This window comes from Lonchura striata, chromosome 8, assembly GCF_046129695.1.
Source record: "Lonchura striata isolate bLonStr1 chromosome 8, bLonStr1.mat, whole genome shotgun sequence".
Taxonomy (NCBI): domain Eukaryota; kingdom Metazoa; phylum Chordata; class Aves; order Passeriformes; family Estrildidae; genus Lonchura; species Lonchura striata.
Genome location: NC_134610.1, coordinates 21390346 through 21413181, shown reverse-complemented (window position 1 = coordinate 21413181; position 22836 = coordinate 21390346). Strand labels below are relative to the sequence as shown.

General features: G+C 38.0%; 1 protein-coding gene across 6 annotated transcripts in view; it reads left to right on the top strand.

Moving 5' to 3' along the window:
* Positions 1 to 22836, top strand: part of OLA1 (Obg like ATPase 1) — a 128257-nt gene that overhangs the window by 29755 nt on the left and 75666 nt on the right. The window contains exons 1-4 of one of the 6 annotated variants that reach the window (XM_021552475.1): positions 4908 to 4996; positions 5182 to 5282; positions 6943 to 7086; positions 15757 to 15884. In XM_021552475.1, coding sequence (XP_021408150.1) covers positions 5182 to 5282; positions 6943 to 7086; positions 15757 to 15884 — 373 coding nt within the window. In that variant the 5' untranslated portion in view covers positions 4908 to 4996. Of the gene's footprint in view, positions 1 to 4907; positions 4997 to 5179; positions 5283 to 5466; positions 5482 to 6334; positions 6390 to 6942; positions 7087 to 15756; positions 15885 to 22836 lie in introns of those variants that run through there. The other 5 variants (XM_021552477.1, XM_077785055.1, XM_021552476.2 and 2 more) reach the window with 5 other exon arrangements.

The following is a 22836-nucleotide window of genomic DNA, read 5'->3' as shown; positions in this document are numbered from 1 at the left end:
AACTTTGCAGGTTATAAAATCCTTTACAATCTGAAGTTAAGAGGTAGAATAAATATAATATGGAAAAAATTAAAAAGGTTTCCAGAATTGCTGCATGATGTCCTTCAATATTTTGTTTGGTTTTCATTTTACAGTCATTTTGCAAATATGTAGTGTATAAAATGTATCATTATCACCTAACTAACATTATTTATTAGGTATCTCATTTTGTTCTTCCATCAAAATAGAATGTGTCTTATGAGGCTAGAATATAACTGCTCAATCTGCATTAGATCCAGAATGAGGTTTGTGGCTTTTTTCCTGAGATCATGTTTTGAAGTTCAGCTATCCAGATCTCTCTATACATTTTCTGCTGTGTTCAATAAATGAAGTCATTCTATCTATCCTGAGTTACATCACAAATATTTTTGTGCCCTAAAAGAGAAAAATGAAATGTCTTGGAAAGCTAACAAGAGTCTTCTATTCTTGCATAGACATTTAATTGCACACAGTTAAAAATCTACATTAAATGACAAAACTTATTTTAGCTTTTGATGTTGTAACTTCAAATTTGTACCCCACACAAAATGTAGAGGCATTTATAGAAAAGTAATTTTATTTTCCTTAAGGTTTCTTTCTTGCCAGTGTCTCCCAATGTTCAGCAGCCTCCCTCAGGCTACTGAACATTGCTCAAAAAAATTATTGCAAAAAAGAAACCAACAAAAAACCCCCCAAAAAAAACCCCAAAAAAACCATTGCAAAAAAAAGATTCAAGAATAAGTACTTTAGTGGGTTTATTCCTAGTCAGCATTCTTGCAGGGCAGGTTGGTTTTGAATTTTTGTTTACATTTTTTTTTTTGAAGTACACAGGTATAGTCCAAATTCAGAGACAGAAGTCTCCCTACTTATAAATTAGAGGATCTTTGTTCATGTTCAAGAGTACCCTTCAAGGCATGAGAAGTGTTTAATACTATAGTTTGTTGTTCAACTGTCAAGCAACTTGATTAATACACAATTCAGTGCTACCATCTACAACACTAAATGAAGTGAAATCTACATCTTTTTATTAGACCACTACCATTCATTTTTTAGCATTTTAGCAGTTCTTTCATGTCATATGGTTTATTTGTTGAAAAAAAAGGTCATGCTAGAATGGTCTTAGCGTCTTGGAGGCCTAGAAAAACCCTAGATATTGCTCACCTCATGGTCGGTCCCAATTTAATTTTTTTCTCTGTTTTTATTAGTATTAATCATAAACATATTTTTATTTTGTATTAGTACTTTCATTTTGCTAAGGTACTGAAATATTTAAAGTAGGCCATTCTTGAACTGAAATTTTATTTAAAGTAGTAATTTTTGAACTGAAATTTTATTAATTTACCAGTAATTTGTCCTACTATGGAACCTCTCTTCTTGACTTTCTTGTGAGCAAATTTCTTTCACTATTCTCACTATGAACATCTCAATATGCATTATGCCTGTTAGTAACATTGTCCATGTTAAAGTTATGAAATTCAGCTGATATTTCCAGAATTATGATCTAGAAATAGGAATAATATGTGGCAGATCAGACTGTTCTGCACTAGCACTAGATGCTTCTAGAATGAGAAAGTCTGGGATGCCACAGAAAGGGGTGAGAGATATGTTTTGTGCTGCCACAGCAGTCCTTGGAGCTGCACTAACACCATTAACAATCTGTTACCATTAAAACAAGGACAGTTATTACAATGCAGAAGAATAAAAATGTGTAAATATAAAATGCAAAGGGCAGTATGAATAGAAGTGTATAAAGAATGGAGCAAGTTTAGATTCTCTATGAAATCAGTTGAATCCACAGCTAGAAGAACAAACACTATTGAGCCCTACCAAATGTAATGTTTAAAAATATTGTATTCAAGAACAGTTCAGCTGTGTGATTACTACCTTTAAACTTCACAGAACTCAATGAACACCATTTAGTTTAGACCATGCCCTTGAGTAGTGTTTCTTTTTAGTACCGAGTGTATTTATTACTGGGAGTCATCTGGCTCCCTTCAAGTGGCAGGGACCTGGATAATTCCAAGCTGGGGTGTACAAAAGCAGCTGTGTTCTTCTCACCCCCTGGGCTGCACTGAATATTACCTGGTCACAGCAAGGATCAGGGGCTCTGTCTTTATTCTTTCAGTTCTACAAAACCGCTTATTTTTGCAGTTAACGGTGACTTTGCTGTAAATATATGTTCTGGGCAGCAGAAAGCAAAGACTGTTGGTGGCAGAAACAATAAACTGTTTGTTTTATTACTGTCTCTTAAACATTGCTTTTAATCAGGTAGAGTTGCTCCAGGGCTGTTTGGCTTCTGCACATGATCCAGCTGTACAATAAGCTGTATTTGTGCAGTACTTCAGTGTTGGAGAGTTGACATTGAGATGATTGCTTTCTAGATGTTAGTGGTTTTTTCCATTAAACTTATAAAACACATTTTGTATGTAATATGGTCAAGATTGTTATGGTTTAAACTACGTATGCCAGTTTAAAATGACGCTTTCAGCATTATGACAGATTTGGATAGAAAATTCAGCCAAATAAGGCAAACCTTAATTTTAAAAGCAACTTGAAATCAAAAGCATGTAAGATGAAGTGTTACATGGTCATGAGTCAATTTCTAGTTGAAAGAATCATATGCTTTGAAGTCCTGTATCTGCATTTAGTGAAGTGGCTGTGCTAACAGTAAGATATAGGAACTATGGAGGGGGAGAGGGGTGGGGGGAAGCAGGCCATTTTTACAGTACATTAAATGAAGAGCATAAATTAAAAACTTATATTCAAACTTGCACATTTTGGCACACACATTGCTGACTTTGGTACCATATGTAGTTTCATTGAAGTACAGCAACAAAAGTAGGTAGGATTTCAATTTCTTTTTCTCTTCTAGTTCAGCTGTTTTGCCCAACAGCTAAAATCAAAATTATACCTGTAGTAGGCTTTCTTTTTTATGTATACACAAACACACACACATACACTTTTTTACTTCATGTATCAGACTGCTTATGCCTTGCACCTCTATTGTGCTTACAAACTGATAAGTTAAATATTTTTATTTTAAGAAGACTAGTCATTCATCTACTGAGAGCTATTGTACTTAGATTGTCTGACAAGATATTTGGATTGTGGGAAGATTTAATAAGCAGAAAAGCTCTCCAAAAGTAGTCTTTCAGAAAGAAAGTTATTACTTTCTTTATTACTAATGAGCTAGGCAAATCCATCCTGTACTGTTGCTGTGAAATAGTCTTGCAAAATGCTGCTTTCAGGACAAGTGAAGTGTCTTAAACTTTAGAAGGGTGGAAAATTATGATGTTTTTATTTTGTTCCTGAAAAGGAAACTAAATTTGGTTACTGAAGATTGTAATTTATGGTGCTGGGGCTGTGCTGAATTTATAATAATTTCTATTAATTTCTATTTTACTGAATGTATGGTGTAGTAATACATTAGCTTTATTCAACAACTAAGTAACTGTATCTGAATCTGAACTAGATATACTTTTTTCCCCTCTTACATATATAGTGATAGATTTTAAGACAGTAGAAAAACCACATAAATGTATTACTAGCAAGAACTGTTATTATCACTATACTAATAGAAAAACTCTGAACAGATACAGCATTCTTTTTCTCAATATTGTTGCAAAAATCTCATGTCACTGAAATACAAAAGTTGTAACAGACATTTTTAATGTATAATTTCAGATTAGGCTTAGTAAAAGTGTCCTTTCTTCTAAAAAATTCAAAAATAATGTTCAATATTATATTCCTTTTACTGTGACTGAGATTATATATATCTGATGATACTCTAACCTTGACTCCTTCACTCTTTTTAAAGTTTTGAGAATTCTGTCTTATGGACTTAAAATAGGGCATACTGTAAGAATAGTTTTTACTGTCTTCTCTCCTTCAATTTTCTTAGCAGGCAACACTTGATGGTGCCTGTCTTTAATGGTTCAGAGAAGCAGAGCCTGAGTTAAAGAAAATATCTAATTTTTTTGAAGAGTCCTGATCTGACTTCTGTAACATTTTCTCCAATTAATTTTTGATGGATTCTAAATGTTTCATCTGTTCTTCATAACCTCTCTACTTTATTCCTAGATTATTTTATTAATTTGCCATGTGTAAATTGTTATAAATCACTCACAATGTATTTACAACAGTCTCCTCCTGACCATATGCCTTTTTATCTAGATGGGCATGGGGTATTTGACCTTTCCAGTAGTTCCTGCTCTGGTGCAGGATGGATGGGGTGGCAAACAGAAGACCAGGATGGATGGGGTGGCAAACAGAAGACAGGACCTTAGCCTGGAGGAGGCTCGGGTGACCTATCGCTCTCTACAGCTTCCTGGAAGGAGGTTGTAGCCAGGTGGGGGTCAGCCTTTTCTCCCAGGCACCCCGTGACAGGATTACAGGACATGGTCTTCTTCAGCTGTTCCAGGGAAGGTTTAGGCTGGACATTGGGAGGAGTTTCTTCCTGAAAGGGTGATTAGATACTGGAATGGGCTGCTCAGGGAGGTGGTGGAGTCACTGTTCCTGGAGGTGTTTAAGGAAAGCCTGAATGTGGCGCTCGGTGCCATGGTCTAGTTGACAAGATGATGTTTGCGTACAGGTCGGACACCATGATCTCAGAGGTCTTTTCCAACCTCATGGGTTCTGTGATTTGCGCGCGCTTGCGAGCAGCGTTATTGCGGGCGGCAGCCGCTGCTGTTAGCTGCGGCCGGGCCGGGCCGTGCCGGGCTGGGGCCGCGCTGTCACCGCCGGGCCGTGCCGGACTCGGGCCGTGCCGTCCGGGCCGTGCCGTCCCTGGCTCTGGCCGCGCCGGACTGTAGCCGTGCCGTCCCTGGCTCTGGCCGCGCCGTCGCAGGCGGGGCGGGGCCGGGGTTCGCCCCTCCCGCCCGGCGCGACCTTTCCCCCGCGGCTGCGCCGCCCCTTCCGCCGGCGCGTCCGCGTGCGAGGGGCCGCTGGCGCTGCTGCTCCGGGGCGGCTCCGCGCCGAGGTGAGCCGGAGCTCGGCCGCCCGCCCGCCAGGAGCCCCGCGCGGCCCCCGCCGCCGCCGCCGCGCGGGCGTCTCTCCTCGGTGCCGGGAGGCGGAGGCCCCGGCTGGGCCGTGCCGGGAGGGGACGGGCGTGAGGGTGCGCGGGGGTGTCGCGGGGAGCTCAGTGTGCCTCCTCTGTGCTTGCAGATGCCCCCGAAAAAGGGAAGCGACGGGGTTAAGTCGCACCCGATCATCGGAAGGTTCGGGACGTCCCTGAAGATCGGGATCGTCGGGCTGCCGAACGTGGGGTAGGTGTGCGGGACGGGCGGGGGGCTGCCCGCTCTGCCCGCCCGTGACCCCGCGCCGGGCTGGCCTGAGGCGCTGCGCGGGGCAGGCAGGTGCGGACGGGAGCTGGGGGACACGCGGCTGACGGCTCAGCGATGCGCTCCCATCTGTAGCTGGAGGTGCTTGCAGGTGGAGCGACGCGGAACTGGCAGCGATAGGCAGGTGTGTACGAGTCTGGACAAGATAATAGGGAAGGGTTCAAAGAAAGGAAAAGTCTTAGTAATTGCTGAGTTTCATAAACCCCTATGTCCTTTGTCTAGCCTATTTTCTTACTTCCACTGTTGTGTATGTGTAATGCATGTTTTCGTGCAAATACTTAGGCAAACGTGCGTAACAAATTATTTTTATATTTTGGGGTGATATGCACAGGTGGGGGTTAATTGTTCCATGTCATTAGCAGTGAAGAGGACTTTCTTTCTTGAAACTTCTTCAGATAAGAAATCTTCTAAGTGAGACAAGCTTAAGTGACAGTTTGGAAGAGATGATGCAATGTTAGTAATTGATTTCTGTCATGCTTCTTATCTGTAGTTGTTATGGCTCCTCACAGGAGCTGTACCTGAAAAGGAGGATGAATTGATTACCTGGAGGATATATACATGTGAAACTTTTTTGTGTTAATTTCTTGTCCTCTTTAACACTTAGAGGTTAAACTTGTGTGTATGCCTTAAAGCTGGAAGCACTGCTTTCTTATGTTTTTATTATTTTTTTTCAGGGTGTAGCTAAGATGTACACCATAAAGGAAGTAATTAGCTTTAGTAGCATTGTACTGCATGTCAGTGGGGATAAATAGCATTTTCAGTTATGTTATGACATAACTTTAAAAGAAAATTGTTAGTGACTTTTGAACATGTTGGCTGTATGTAGAGCAGCTCTGAAAAACACAACAACCTGAATGTTTATTGTAGAAAATTTGGGAGTTAATAAATCAAGAATTGCTCTTTTGGCTTAATAAATGCTAGCTAACAAAGTGATTTGTTACTTGGTTTAAGGGAAAATGTTCTCTTTTTTCCCCCAGTAGAGTACTTGTAGGCTTCTTTCCACTGATACTTAACAAGGATGAAAATAGTTTGGTAAGGTATAATTGTGTCTTTACATGCACAAAAGATTATTGGTAACTGATTAACTATTGTGGTTTGCTTTTCCTGTCGCTTTTTTTCTCTTTTCATTGTTGACTTCTATTGCTTAGATACTGAAATTATGTTACAATGTAAATAAATCTTAAGGAACAAGATACAGGTGGAAAGGGTGAGTCATGGCAAAACTAGTTAATAAAAAAGTTTCAAGCATCCTTACTGGTGTCTCGCTGTGCTTGAATAAAAGGAGAAATAGCCAGTAGGGCTGTGCATTGCTTTTGACTGATTTTTTTTTTTTTTTTTTTTTTTGCTAACATATGTGGATGATATACGTACTTAGGGGAATTTTAAAGGGTAGGGAAGAGAGGTAAACATCAGTGGGACATTCCAGATGCATGGCTTCCACTAGAATGTGGGGAATGGTTGCTGCTGTTGGAGTAAATAGAAAACTCATTATCAGCTTTGGGTTAAAATAAGATGTGGTTTAATCCAGTACTTTTAAATGCTTCTAAATTGAACTATATTAAGAATATTTGTATGTCATTTATAGGAAATCAACGTTTTTCAATGTGTTAACAAAGAGTCAAGCAGCAGCTGAAAATTTTCCTTTCTGTACTATTGATCCAAATGAGAGTCGTGTACCTGTGCCAGATGACAGATTTGACTTCCTCTGCCAGTATCACAAACCTCCAAGGTAATTCTTAATATTTTTCTGCAGTTAGGCAGCTGAAATAGTATTACTAAATCAAAACTTTTCATAAAAGTTTAATGCAGCTGTAATGTCTAGAAGTTTGTTACTGACATTGTTTTAGAATGTGAAATTAAATGTTTGCCTGGATTATACCTTTCCCATGCCCCTGATATGAGCTTTATTTTATAAGAATGATAAATGTAGGAGGTCTCAGTCATTGCTCAGCACCATTTAGTGCTAGATGTTCCTGTCTTTGAAAGTGGTTGCTCCCAGGTGTCGTGGAAGATCTTCTGAAGAGATTTGGAAAATAAACAGTAGTGGACATACCTAACTTGTCATAAGGTTGCTCATTTGGAAGCTTTCAACCCTATACTCAGAATATTGTCTGTGCTATATGAAGCTAGACAAATATCTGTTGTTATCCCTGCATCTTCAGTTATTTGGCAGTAAGTTTTGTGGGCTCTGCTACTTGTTCATCTCTCTCAATTCTTTCATTATTCTAGGAGTGTGTTAATTTTGTCACATCGGTTTTTTTTTGCTATTGATTATAATCTGCTGTGTATGTTCGATGTGGGAACTTTTTTTTACTTGAACAGCAAAATGTAAGGTGTTTTCAGAATACAGAAACTTAAATAGGGACTTGTGACTCATTAATTTTAGTTTGCAGTTACTTGCAGAGGTACGTTGAATCAAGTGAGTGTACATAAATCGTAGGACAAACTAGCGTGCACGTGTATGCTTTTTTCCAACTCTTGGGCTTCAGTTTTAGAGGCAGATCTCACCCACAGTTAAAAAAGATTCATTAGTTGCTAATCAAAATTCAATTTTCTGACTTAATTTTCAGGTCTAAGCAAGCTGTTTCTGTCTGTAGCTATTGTGCAGTTTTTAAATACTGCATTAATATGAAGCTGTTTATGTGGATTGTTATAACATGTTATCTTGTTTTTCCTGCTCAAGTCAGTGTTAAACATGATGGTTACTGCATGGATCTTAAAACTGCTGAATTAGAGACAGAGCTTTCAGGCTGTTGACTGTGCAGAGATAATGGCATAGCTTTTAAGTTTTGTTGATAGTTTTCTTCTAACTTGTACTATTAGTGCTGCTTTGGCCATGTCAGTAATTCCTTTTTATTCTCACTTATCTATGAATGGCTACTTCCGTATTAATAGTTGAAGTGGCAAAGAGATTATTACCTCTTCCCTCACCCTGCCTTTGGCCATCTATATTTACAGGGAGTGCTAAGATTGCAAATACTTGTATGTGTGTTCTCTCACTAGCAAATTCTCCTTCCCTCCCTCCTAACTCATCGCTTTAAAATATTAATGAAAATAGTATATTTTCTGAATCTTTATTCAGTAAATAGTACTGACTTTGATAACAAGCTGGATAATCAGCTTTTATTTGAATGGTCTTTTGACTTTCTTCAGACATTTATTTACTTAAATTTAATGGATGTGGGCATAGTTATAGCTCCTGAGTTAATTTATGCTGCTTATAAGATTCTTGTGTTTCACTGTAAGAGTAATAAAGCAGAGATAATTAGGGATAGTCCAGAAGGACACTAGACTGAGGTAACTTAACTGGGCTGTTTGTGCTTGTCTGCCTCAGACTAACTCAGGAAAAGAAGGCTGTAGTCACAAAGATAGGCTACTGAATTCTAATTTAAATGTCTTAATTTCTCTGTATAGTCTTGATTTTGTTCTTCATCTTTATGTAATATGTTCTGTGGTAATTTTCTACTTGTTTGGATTAGTAGATGTAATCCATCTGTGCACACAGAATGTTTATAAACAGTGAATTCTCTTTATATTGGACTCTTGTCTAGCCTCAAGATTTTGTCTTTCAAAATCTAAAGCATTTGGGTTTTTATTTCCCATATGTTACACTTAGTCTTCACAGAACTGCAATCATTGTTGGGAGATGGGGAAAAGAAAAAAGGAGTGACTGTCTTAACTGCAGTGTGTGACAGGACCAAGTGGTCTTGCCTGGGTGTGTGCTGGGAGCCAGGAGGGGGGAGAGGGGCAGGACTGGGCTGGCAGCTGCTGTCGGTGCTGCTGAGCTGGGACTGCTCTGCTGCAGCGAGACTGGCCCTACTGCCGGGGCACTGCTGCTGCTGTGAGTTCTGCTGTCCTGCCATTGGAGGAAGAGCTGGCATCTTCAGGTACTGCTTTTGCTTGAAAATCCATTCCTCTCTCCAAAAGAGGAGTGCCTCAGCTTGGTTGGGACTGCTGTGCTGTTCCTTGTTAGCCCACGCTGAAGGCTGACTGGTATTAATTGGAAATGTAAATGTTTGTAAATGAAATCACATAGACAAAAATTTAGAGCCAATTATCTACAGGTAAATCTGTACTTAATGGATTAAGGTACACTGGCAGAATGTGTAACCTGTGCTTTTTTTCTTTCTGCAGCAGTGGGATGTATGTGACTGTTGACAGTAAATAAGTTGAATGATATAGACTATACACAGAAGGTGGGCTCTAAGAATTTACAGTAAATGCTGCTATGCTGTTGCCAAATGATATAGATGATTTCTTTGAGCTTTAGTGTTACTACTGTGTGCTTTTTGATGTGAATGAAACTGTGGATACTAAAAAAGAAAGATACCTTAATATATTAAACACAATTCTGAATGCCTGTGATTTTAAGGTATTTGTTTATATTATGTTACTAACTTAATGTATGTATTCAAACTACTTTTTTGTTTGTTATAAATTTCATACATTATTCAGTGAAAACTCATTTGTTACATTGTGCCCATGTGTAGCTTTCTCAGAAAGGAGATGGCTGATTTTTAATTTTGTTGTTCTCCTACCCCTGTTACTGCAGTACAGATACTTTCAAGCAAGGTTTTACAGACTAATGATTGGATTAGTTCCAGTTTAGTAACTGGAAAGAGTATTTTCTGTAGACCGATTCACTTCAGCAGGAACTAAAGCAGAAAGGTGTATTTCCCCCCCACCTATCTATGAATACTAAGTAGGAAGCAGAGGATGAGGTCTGTTAATTCTGTAATGGAAAAGAGATGTTTTTCATCTCAACAAGTCGCTCCTGACATAAAAATTATGTAATGGAAGCCATAAAGAGTTGCTCTGTTAACAGCAATTAATATTTTATGGGACATTGTGTGTTTAGGAGTAATGGGTGTCTCACACAAAAAAAGAACTATGTGTATAGTGCATCTGAAGAAATTTTAGTAACTTAATAAATGCTTTAATGAAGCTATTTTCTTGTGTATTTTTTTGTTCTGAATTTAAAGTGCTGCATAATCACCTTAAACTTAGAACTACTTTTTTTTAGTGTAAGTATATCAAACTTTTGTGATTTGAGCAGTGATTTGTGTCCTAACTCACAAGTAACTTGAAAGCCTCTGGGTTTATGTACCCCCCAGTCTTAGGCCATGAGTCCCCCAGCCTGTTTCCACACTTTGTAGTGTGCTGTGCCTGACCAGATGTGCCTCAAGTCACACTGGAGTCCAGCCTCAAAATGATTTTCACTGAGGTTGTGGAGGAAACTGCAATTTCCTCTTTATTTCATTTATTTTGTGCCCCAATAATCTACTCACTGATTATTTGCATTTTTTCCACTTTAAGTTACATGGCTAACTAAAAGCAGTACTCAGGAAGAAGCACTGTAAGCCTCAGGCAATTAACCTACAGCCTAACTATAAGTAATTACACCCAATGGATAGGAATCAGCCTGTCTGAAAAATCTTAATAAAAAGGTGATTTTGAAGTGTTATGTTTCTTCTTCCTCCCTTGCTTAAAATCAAATGAGATTATAAGCAGGAGTGATTTGAGAGAAGGGATGAATCAAACTACTTAAAAAGTTGTCAGTGTTCGTTTCATTCCTGGTTTGCACCTTTGAGTTGCTTTGCGCACGTGTTCACAAACACAAAACTTACTGCAACCACAAATGTTTCTCTTCCATCTAGACTATTTCTAATCTGTCTGGATGTCCTTTTTAAACTTAAATTTTAAAGCAATTTTGGTTATCTCAAAGGAGGATAATATCTAAATTGCAACTACCCCTCTTCAACTCCAGAACGATCCATTATAATTCAAGATTTCTGTCATTTTTGTCAGGAGATTGCTTTGTTTTGTTGCGTTGCAGATGGACGAAATTGATTCATTTAGATCTTTAGTGCTCAAATGATGGTTACTGAGCTAAATCTGAGTAAATCCCATTGCTCTGTAGATCATGAAAGTCTTCTGCAATATTAAATGAAAGTTCCCTTGAGCTCATTGTAGGATAGCATACTCAGACACATGATAAAGTTTTAAGGTCAAAATTATGTAATCAGTTGCTGGAAAGCATTTTGTAGAGACCAGATCATCAGTGGGACGTTCTGAGGGACATTGTGTGGGACTTAGGCTATGTTTAAGAAGAGCATTTATGTAAATGGAAACCACCTGTACTTTCTAAGTGACAGATCAATAATGTAGCAGACTGGAACTCTTAACATATCAGCATCTATAAAAGAACCCCATTTTTTTACAGAAAATTGCTGGAAATTGGTAACTATAGCCTATTGTTAATGTTCTTTTTCCACAGGTGTTACTGAGTTTGCCTGCTCTTCAGTTTGTTCTGAGCCTGTGTTAATCAGCTGGGCTGTGATGCGTGTTCTAGCATTGCTTGTTTGTCAGCAGTGAATGAAAAATATTAATTAATGGTGACTTGAGCCATCTTTTCTGCCTGATGAGAGAAGGGAAAATGTAATAACTTAGTGAATAGTTTGAGAATGGAGGTGTTTGGTATGTGCAGGACATGGACTGTGTGTTGTAATCCACATTGAGTCTCTTACCTTGTTATAATTCATATAAGCACAATTTAATTAGCAGATTTTTCACTTCTGGTTCATGTGCCATTAGGTTCAAGTCTTTGTTTGTCAGTAACATGGATAAAATGCTATTAATGAAATAATTCTTGCATAGAAATGACCAGGGTTCATCTGCAGTACCGAGTTCTTTGGAAGCAGATTCTTTTAACTACCCAGTGAGGGGTTTTGCTTACATTGGTCAAAACTGCTTGCAAGATTGATTGGGGGAGCTGTAGCAGTCTCTTGGAAGAGGGAGTTCCAAACTGCTCTGTTTGGAAATTAGACATTGTTACAATATACATGTTCTCTTTCTGTGTTGCTGCTTTTACTTCAGGTCATTTGTGAATGGTAACAGATGGCTCTCACTTAAGTTGTATGAATTTTCAGGAAGGAAGAAGAATTTCTCTTTTCTGCAAAATATGTCGCCCTATGGATGCATAAGCCTTTTATTCCTGAAAATGCTCTAACCACCAGACTGCAAAACTGTACTTTATCTGGCCCAGTGAATCTTGTGCTCTTTACTGCATGGTTGCTCATACAGTGAAGGTGGTACGCTAACGCAAAATCAATGCTAATGTTTTTCAAAGTGAGGTAAAAAATCTCTGCTCAAGGATTAAACCTGTGGTTAAAATATAGAGATACTTCTGGATTTGGTGTTCTGTTTCATATTATAAATCCTTGTGACATGCTTTATGGTAGATTGGTGTAGCACTGATTTGTACAAATGATCAGTTGATGCCACCTGTTCCTGATGATCATTTGAGGCTCAGTGACATTATGCTAATGCTGACTAACGAATCTTAAGAAATGGAAATTAATTTGTTTAGAGGAGGAGGGAAAAAAAAGCAAAATGCAGTTAAGTCTTCAATAAACCGTATTCTAGATGTATGGTGCATTCCCGTCATTGTGTGCAGTGTTCTCTGTTTATTTAGTTTCATAATGTTGACTCCTTGTCCTTCAGCATACAGGAAAGTGTGGTTAGCTTGTGCCTTTTTTTACTTTTCTGTGTATTAATTTTTCTATGATGAAACAGAGATGTAGACCCGGCAAGGTGTCTGCCAGTGGGAGTAGTTTTAATTTGCTTGGAATATGAGCTTTGTGGTACCCGAAGTGAAGGTGAGAAAGCGCCCTGGAAACCCACACACTTCAAAGGTCTCTTGCTTGTGTTACTTAACCCCAGCACATTTTTCACGGTTTTCTTTCCATTGTGTGGCAAATGAGGTTGATTCTGGTGATAGAGCAGCCATCTGCATATGAAGGTGTCAGTCTTGTTCTAATGTGGCATCTTTGTAGTGAAAGTGTGAATTGTTCTGATGGCTGGCTAGGAGGTTAATCCTACCAGAAAGGTGAGAGAGGAGTACAGAACATTTCTTACACCACCTTTGTTTTCCTTAAAACACTGTTTAAAATGACAATGGAGAAGTGCTTTAAAGAGTGGTGTTTTTCTGTCTTGCTGCTGAGGAAATAGTTACTTGTCAAAAAGCAAGGACTGGGAAGTTGCCTGCAGTTTCTTCTGAAGTATGTTAGTTCTGTTCATATCAGGCAAAAGGAATTACTGGGTTAATGCATTAAATATTTACTGGCTTCTTTCTTCAGAATGTGAGTTACTCTTTAAGGATTTGTTCTGTTGTGTACTGGTAGTTAAAAAAAATATAGTGGGACAAAGCCGTGAAATTTGCAAAATTGGTTTACTTCTTAGCAAACTTACATTCAAGTACTTTTGACTGCATTCCACAGCATTAACTTGTAGCACACAATATCTGTCTTCCCAAGGATGGGCCCTTCTTTTCATGGGCCTAGTGAAGTTTAAAGTCACTGTTATGTTACCAGAATTCAAGTAACATACTATATTGTGTTACTTAACTACTTCTAAGTACATCACAAAGATATTAATTACATGGAACATGTCACTAAGTTCCTAATGTATTATACCTGAGAGGTTTAGTGACACTTTGAACTTCACCTTGGTAAACAAAAAGATTTTGTCCAGATCTTGTATTGTGAAATTATTTTACTTGAAAGAAATAATTTTCCTTTGGAAGTGTTAGGGCAAGATTGAAAACAAAACCACCAGAGTGGTCACCACTCTTCCAGAAATAATTGATGTTCCATACTCAGATTCTAGTGAATCGTCTCTCCCCAAATTCGAGTGTTAATTTGAAGTGAGAAAGAACATCTGCTGATTTATTTGCAGTCAAATGAAAGTGGGATAACACCAAAGGAAAAAAAGTTGGAATTGTGTTTTGTTCTACCTAAGTCGGTTGCTCAGAGCAGCGACAATGATCCATAGATTTCTGTAACTACATTTTTTTCTGTCTGGGCTATAGCTGCCATACCAGGCACTGTGATGAGACGGGTTGTTTTCCTGCTGGTGGAGTTTCCTGCTGTTACAGTCATGTTGTCAAAAATTCAGTATTTGAAAACACGTGTTTATCAGCAAGTTGTCACACTAACAAAAATAAAATTCAGTTTGGGCTGTGGACAGTAAAGATTTCAGAAGTGTAATACTGCTTAGAAGATTACTGGCTAGGTTATCCTCAGTCCTCATTCCCACCTTTGTGGTTTCTGTCTGCGGGCAGCACTGCAAAAGTAGGTTTTTGTAAAAGGTATCTTTAGGTAGACCAGAGAATTTATTTCTTTAGATTTGAATCTCATGATGAAGAACACTCACCATAGAACAGGGCACCCTCTGCTTTCCAGATAAGCACTTTTTGCTCATGCTCCCTTCGAGGCAGTCACACCCAGTCCTTGGGCCTGTGGGTTTGGGTGTTTGCTGCTGTGCTTACTGCCAGTAAAATAGTGAGCTGCTCTATTAGTCCTAGCATAGTGCTGATGAAATATGATGGTGATGAAGTGTTTGATGGGAATGAACTACTCTTCCGCCTATTTTGGAGCCATCAAGCTGGAGATCTTGAGACTGTGGTGTGCAGTTTCTGGTCTTTTGCAAATGGGGGATTTGCAGCATTTCAGTGTGGTTCTGTCTCTGCCACTGTTCATGATGATGGTGTTAGTTGCATAGAGCATATGAAAGTGCTTTTAGTCAATACCTTATCATGAAGTTTTAGTGATTTTCTTGGGGTTTTTTCCTGGTTCAGCTGGATTTTGGGAAGTAATTTGGTTTAGAATGTATATGAAAAGTTTAATGCCCATTAAGTTATTTGTTCTTTTTTTAACCAGTTGAGAATTTGTGGAGGATAGAAGGCTTGCAATTTATCGATTTCCCATACCTTTAAAAGCATTTTTAACTGTTTTTTGTCAGCTAATCTGTTGTTGCTGTATAAAAAGTCATGTAAACATATCTGCTTAACCATTTGCTGATCACTGTGGTGGAACACATCACAGCTGTTTATATTATACCATCTTAATTTATCTGCTTTTTTTCCAAGTTGTTTGCATAACCTTGGTCACTGCTAATTTTAATCATCACTGTATTAAAAAAAAATGAGTCTTCTGAGAAAGCTGCATAACCTACTGAGCCAAATGGTAACCTTGGAGTTGTGCAATTGCAGAGTGCAATGGCCTTTTGTGTCATATCCCTTTGGTCCTGTGAAAACTGTGCACTACACATGACGTATTTATGCTTCAACCTTCCAGGCCTGCTTGATCATTGTGTAGTTGTCTGTATGATTCCACACTTCAAAACTAGTTTATTTAATTTTACATGAATATTTACAGAGAATTTAGAGAATGGATGTTTTACATGGGAAGGGGGGGATTTTGTCTTGCACATTCCTTACTGTGATGTTTAACTAGTTCCAAAAAAGAAGTGTTGAATTTTCATGTTCTGAATTTTTTTCTCTGTCAAAATTTTTGGCTAATATGCTTTGGTAATGAAACTTCTAACTTTTATATTTCAGCAAAATTCCAGCATTTCTGAATGTGGTGGATATTGCTGGCCTTGTGAAAGGAGCCCACACTGGACAAGGCTTAGGAAATTCCTTCTTGTCTCACATTAATGCCTGTGATGGGATCTTTCATCTGATGCGTATGTAAACTTACTTACCTGTTTTCCCTAGCTTAAGGACAGCACTGTTGTACTGTAATTAGTAACTTTGGAGCAAATATGCATTACAATTCAAATTCTATTGTTCCAGCCAAGACAATCCTCATCCTCTGCTATGTAACAGGTACATTTTCTTCATCAGCCTTGTACTGTAGACTTAAAAAGAAACTGGGTTTTTGGAAGTCTGCAGTAATGATGTGTCATTTTCTTTTGCTGGTAGTGCATGGCAGTTTGTCTAATTTCATGAAGGAAAAATGGAATGTGTTAATAAAAGACAGAAATGGAAGTAGAAATCTGCTGCTTTTGTAGATCCTTAAACTTTGCAGATCCTGAGAGGATGAAGTTTCTTTGTTGCCTTTTACCAGGGGTTGATCCAAGTTCCTGATGAACTGTGTATCTTTGGGAGCCAGTACCCTGAAACCAACTGTCAGTTTTCAGCCTGAACACTGAATCTCTGCAGTCACAGTAGAAAGTGACTTAAAAAGAACCCAGGCAGATTGCTCCTGTTCAAGGGTAATAGGCAGGGGACTGGAGGGTGAGACTTGTATGCCAGCAAGCTGGAAAGAAGGTGTTGTTGAAGGTGAAGAGAAGATAAGAATGATAAAATGTTGTTAAGAATAGCTGTAACATGAAGTGATCTGGGGATTGTGTGTTTTCAAAGCACAAAAAATTTAGTGTTTGTTTTAATTTTGATTTGCTCTGGAACACATTTTTACCTTTTGAGCACTGAAAGTGTTTCTCCCTGTCTTTGTGCTGTTGTGATTGGCACTACTACTGCCTGTGGTAACGGCCAGCATGGGGAGCAGAGTCCTTCAGAGAATTGGTCTTTTTCTTTTTTATGGCTGCCAGGCAAGAAGTCAGCAGCAGGTCATGGTGGATTTGTGCTTAGACTTCAAGCTTTGCATACCTGAGTGTATTGAATAAAGGCATGTTAGGCTTTGACTTAGCTTGGTTCAGTTGGTAATTTTGCAGAAAGCCATTTGAGAATTAACCAAGTTGTATTAATTAAGGTAACAATAAGAAAGAAAGTAGCTTGATAGGAATGGAGTTGAGTAAGGTGACACAAACTTTGGATATCTCAGCAAAGTTATTTTATAGTTCTAGGCTGATCCTGTTTTCTTTATTTATTGAGGATGTGTTAAACTGTGTTTTCTTTAGGACAGAAGGTATATTTGTCATTTAATTTAGCTGCCATAACAGAATACAGTGTTGTCACCTCTTTGTGTTCTGAGATGTTTTTAGAGAAGGCTGTTGCTTGTCAGTTGATCCACCACAAGGTACACAGGTGAGCTCTTACATGGCATAAAGCTGAGGAGAAATTCTGTTTTCACCTGGCTAATTCTCTACTTTCTTTACTTAATTTAAAAAGAGACAATACCCCCATCTTGAAATGGCTGTGAATTTTCAGCTTTCAAATTTTCATATCCTTGTTGGACTGTTACTTTTCCAGAGATATGTTTTTTATGTTATCAATAAAAATATTGTTTATGTGTCTAAGGTGTATTTAATACTTGCAAAGAAACAGGCAACACAAGGCAACCACACATAGTAGGGTAACAGGACAAGTAAAAGGAGAGATAAGTTTGTGTTGAGCACCACTGTTTTTTTTAATACATGATTAAAAGTGACAGTACAAAGTAGATTCTCTTAGCAAACAAGGGAATTATGTTTTCCCCTGCAAAATAGAGCAATCCATTATTGGGTTTTGATACTTTCTGTAGATTTTTTTTTTTCTGTAAAAGTGCACAAACTGAAAATTCTTTACTGATACTTATACTAAACCAGTTGGTCTCCATACACTTAAAAATTTCAGATGTTATCCCAGTTTCTTAGGGGTAGGGGTATAATTTACTTTTGGTCACACCTAGTTATGAAAACCTCAGACAGATATACTTGCTTACTTACTGGTTGAGTGAATGGGGGATTTCATTTTGAAATGGTTTTCTCTCCTGGATAATGGTGTTTGCAGTCCCACAGTAACCTAACACGTGCTTTAAGGTACAGCTTTGTTCATCTTCCAAGTTTCACGGTTTAATTTGGAACATTTTTGACAGTTCTGTTCTCCATGTTTCAGGTGTACTGCAGTTCTGACTGAAGCAGCAGTGTTTTTTGTGATGACAGAAGGCAGGCTGTTTGAAGGTTAACATAGTGTTTCTTCCCCAGTTTAATGGCTTTAACCACCTTTCAACTTTTATGGCAGATCGGTCACAAGTACTTGTAGAAAATTACTTTCTTTGTATGGTGAACTATAAATGGCAATTTTGTTACGAGTGTAAATTTACAAATTACACTTAAACAATGCTTCAGTGAGGAAAATGGTGGATATCAGTATTTAGTTACTGCTATATCTCTGTCAAGCTTTTGAATGTACTGGATGTTAAATAGCCAGAACTCTTCATGTTTTTGAATTTTTCTTCCTACTGATATTCTGCAGTCCTAGTTTTCTAGAAAATATGCTCCACATTTTTTTCTTATTTTTAGTTTCTTTAATGAAATCCAGTCTTTCTCTTCAAAGGTACAGAAATTGAGAGGAAGCTTGTCTGTAAAAGTACTTTGCTACCAAATGCTTCTTTCCAATTAATGAGAAACCATTAGAGTTGGATGCCTAATGTTTCAAGTAGGGCAGGCAGCACTGGGTTTTGTGGAAGAACCTGAGGGCTCAGCTGTGCCATCCCCTGGTGTGCCAGTGCTGCAGAGATCCTGTGAGCTGCTGGGGCTGGGGGAGTGCAGGCAGGCAGGGCTGCCAAGCTCCCGCTTTGCTCCTCTGGAAGTGCTCTGACTTCACAGCAGATGAGCTCCAGCTGCCTTTTAGCAGCAGGATGGGGAGTTTGCTAACTGATAACCCGTGAAATCTTGTCCTTTGTGGTAGGAGTGAAGGAGCTGTGAAGCTAGGTAAACATCCCCCACGGTCTTACGGAAGTGACTGGTGTGACCAATGCGAGTGGGTTCCTAGAAAGTTTTAATTGCTTTTACTCCAGTTTTGTGTTTGTTAAAACTGGAAATGTTTAGTCCGCCCCCTGGTTCTGCCTCCTTCGGGTTTTAGGTAACTTCTAAAGCTATTTGTCATTACTTAAAGCTTTGATAGCTATGAATCATGTCAGCTGAGTGTAGTTTATTCTTACTTGAAAAAACCACTAATCAAAACAGAGTTTGACAATATTTTTGCTGATTTTTGCTCAGCATTTAAAATCAAGTTGACTTAATTTTTTTACCATCATGAAGGTTAATGGTAGCTTTTAGTAATACTGCCAGTGCTTTGATTTGCCCATAAAGATCAAAGTGATGATAAACATCCTGATATACATCCTCTTTTTTCACTGATTTTTTGGACTTCCTATAAAAATGTATGTATTTTCTATATAAAGATGCTAATAATCTGTAGCTTTTATATACTTGAGGCATGATGCATTTTCCTCCCATGTTCTCTAACAAGAAACCCTACCTGCTGGTTGCTGCTCCTGGAATCCAACTGCTGCTGAGAGGAGGCATGTGTGGATATCACTTGGCCACACTCCACTGCACTAACATTTCAGTGGACGAAGTATAACTTACATCTCATCCTTTCAGCATGTGTGTTCTGTGCTTTGGGAATCACAGTGGCTCAGTTTATGCAGCTGTAGCTTGGCTCTGTCACTTCTATTATCTGAAGCTGTTTTTTCTTCTTTATAATGTGTCAAAAATTCACCTTGAAATAATGTTAAGATACCTGTCTTAAGAAAATTGTATTGTCCTTGGCATATTTTGGTTCAATTTTTTGAAGATGCTTTGGTTTTGTTTTATATTGCTGAGTGCAATTGACAGGTGTTTAAAAAGTGTTGTCTGTTTACAAATCTTTCACTGCTAAACTACCAAAGTTTAAAAATAGTCTGTACATATCAAACTTGTTAGTGTTACACAATCAAGATGTATTGATGTATGCTATTGAGCAGATGATAGTTCCTATTGAAATTTTCTCTTTTTTATTTTTAGAGCAACTGAATTAAAGTATACTAAAATATTTGCAATGGCTCATAGCTCAGCTAAACTTTCAGTTGGCTTTCAGTGACGTCTCCATATTAAATCCAGAAATTGTGAAAGCTTTCAAATTAAACTAGCATTTGTGTCTATGTATTAATCTAGTGCTTGTGGGTTTTTTCTTTGGAGATTTTTTGTTTGGGATTTTTTGGTTAAATTTTGTATAGTGTTTCGATTTTGAGAAAAGACTTAGCATAGGAGATTTTTCTAATCATAGAGTTATGAAAGTGGTATTTTTCTATTCCTTTTAGCAACCCTAAAAGGGAAATAATTTATATTTGCAAGACTAGTTTTGCACTGTGTGTTACAATTTCAAAGTTTCAATACAAGAATGTGAAAAGAGACTTAGGATGAAGGCTGATGCTTAAAAGTGGTTTTTTGTAGAAGGGTCTGAAGAGCAGAAAAGACCTTGTGTGTGCTTTGGATACTAGTACATTATTGTCCAAAATGTTGATAGTGGAATTAAAGGACCAGGATGGGATTCTTGTCAATCTTCTCTCATGCAGTTTTAATTACTACTACATTGAAACCTACACCTGCAAGAGAGAGGGAGACATTTGGTACACCAGCATCCTGTTTGATAGATCAGGGCCAGTGCGGGATCAACTAGCTTAATTTGGCTGGCTGTGGAAAACTTTGAACTAATCAGATTTTTTACTTAGGAAAGAAGATAATTACAGGAAGGGAATAACCTCTTATGCTGAAAAATAGCAGGAGAACATTGCAAGATCTATCATCATCCTTGAACATAATGTTACTGTGTTTGAGATGTAGGAAATCGCATTATAAAATCACCCTAATCTCCTGTTACATTGCTGGTGTGTGTACATGAACAAAATTGGTGGGTTTGTACCTCAGAGCTGTTCACAGTATTCTGTTTGCAGCTATGATTCCAGCAGAGGAATGAATTTGTTTTCATGGGCATGTGGGTGCAGATTGTGGAACAGGTGCTGGAAAATTGTCATCACTAGTGAGTTAGCCTTTGTCTTTACTGAACAGTAAATTACATTGCCAGACTAAATGAAACTGATACCTGAGCTTTAATTCCTCTAAGGCCAGGTGGTTACACTTTAAAGCACAAATAAACTCAGGTAAGTGTTAAAATAGGTTCCATTTAAAAATTCCTCACAAGTAGTTGTTCTGAGAACTCAATAAGCCTCCCCAAATATATGGATATTAGGAGTAAAAATGTATTTGTATCATATTAATCCACAGTAATTAAATAAATGTCTCTCAAGGATATACTTTACTTCTGCAAATAGAGGTATGAATGTTTGAACATTATGTTAGTAATCAAACAGTCCAAAATTTGTTTTATGTTGAGGTTGCTTCTTGATGTCACAAATTGAATTTTGATTGTCTTGTTCCTATGAGGTTTCAGTCTCAAATATTGTAAAGTCTGTAATTTTATTTAATTACTTATTCTCATTGAGAAGGAAAATTACTGTTCTTGTGTTCTTGCCTAGCCTTTATCATAGCTTGATAATGCTAGATTTGTTAGTATCACACTGATTGAAGTGACAGTGGATTTTGGAACCCACTTTGTCATTCATCTTTAGCATAATATCCTATCCCTCTTTATGTCCAGTTTCTTTTTTGTATCAGAACAGACGAAAACATAAAATTTCCTGTCTAAAGGCCACCACCCTTGCTAGAGTAGCAGCATCTAATGCCATTCTATTTATAGATGGAACTTGTTAAGTTTCCTCAGCAGGGACTTAAAGCTATGACCTCGCAGGCCAGAAACAGGAGAGCTACCTACTGAGCTACAAGGGCAATCTCTCAATTCTAAAGAATACATAGAAAATTTCTAATATACTGTACTGTGAGTCATAAAGTACTTGACCAGTAAACCCTCCCTCCCCTGAGAATAAAGACTTTACTGAGTCATTGCTATTATTTGACCTACGACTACTTTTATTGCAGTATTGTGTGTGTGATTTGGCAGTGTGTAATTGCTATTTAGGCAATGCAGATGAGTTTTTCCTCTGTAATACTTCAAAGAAATCATCAGTGTGTGATAGAGTTGGGGTGTTCAGGTGACTGTGAAACACATGTTTATTTGTTTGAGTTGGTGTCTTTGCTGATGGGGTAGAGTATCCTGACTTCTTAAAAACAGTGATAGTGTAATTTTTTTTTTTTTTTTTTTTTTTTTTTTTTTTTCTGTTTCATGGACTTTCTTGAAAGCTTGAAGAGAAAAGTACTGCAGATGGATTTGGGTTTTTTTTCTATTGTTTCTAATATTTTTGTTTCTAATATGAAATGTTTGCCTGTTTTCCTTTGGTCAGAGAAAGGCTACCTCAGAAAAGGTAAAGTAACAGTTCTTTTCGGAAAGATAAGTGGCTGAGTGTTTTTACTTTAATTAGCTGCATGATTGTATCAGAAAGGTGAGTAATCTGTAAACTGAGACTATTGCAGCATCCCTTTCAGAAAGTTGCTTTTGAGAAAGTGCTGGGGTTTTTTTTAATGTTTTTGAGAAAGCGTTGTTGTTGTTTTTTAATGCAGAGTTTTAAGGAAAACTTTAAATTAGAGAGGTTCCTTAAAGCACTTTTGTTTCTCAATTGAATTGTAGATGGCTGTGCTTCCTGGCAGGGCTGAGGGCATGGGTTGCTGTGAACGGCAGTAGGAGTTTGCCCAGGGCTCTTTATCACTGTCCCTCCTTGCTTTGGTGTTGAATATGCAAGTGAGTCAATGCCAAATTAACTGAGGTGATAATTTCCGAGGCTTATGTGACTTCAGTATTAAAATGGACAAGGAGAAGTTTAAGTATTTGATTGCTGTGTACTGAACAGTGGACTAACTACTGCAAATTAAAAAAAAAAAAGACCAGGAGGAACCTGGCTTTGGGTTTCTTATTCTGGCTGTAAATTACTTATCCTAGCCAAAATAAACAAAGATTCTGGGTAAGTTAAGATATGCT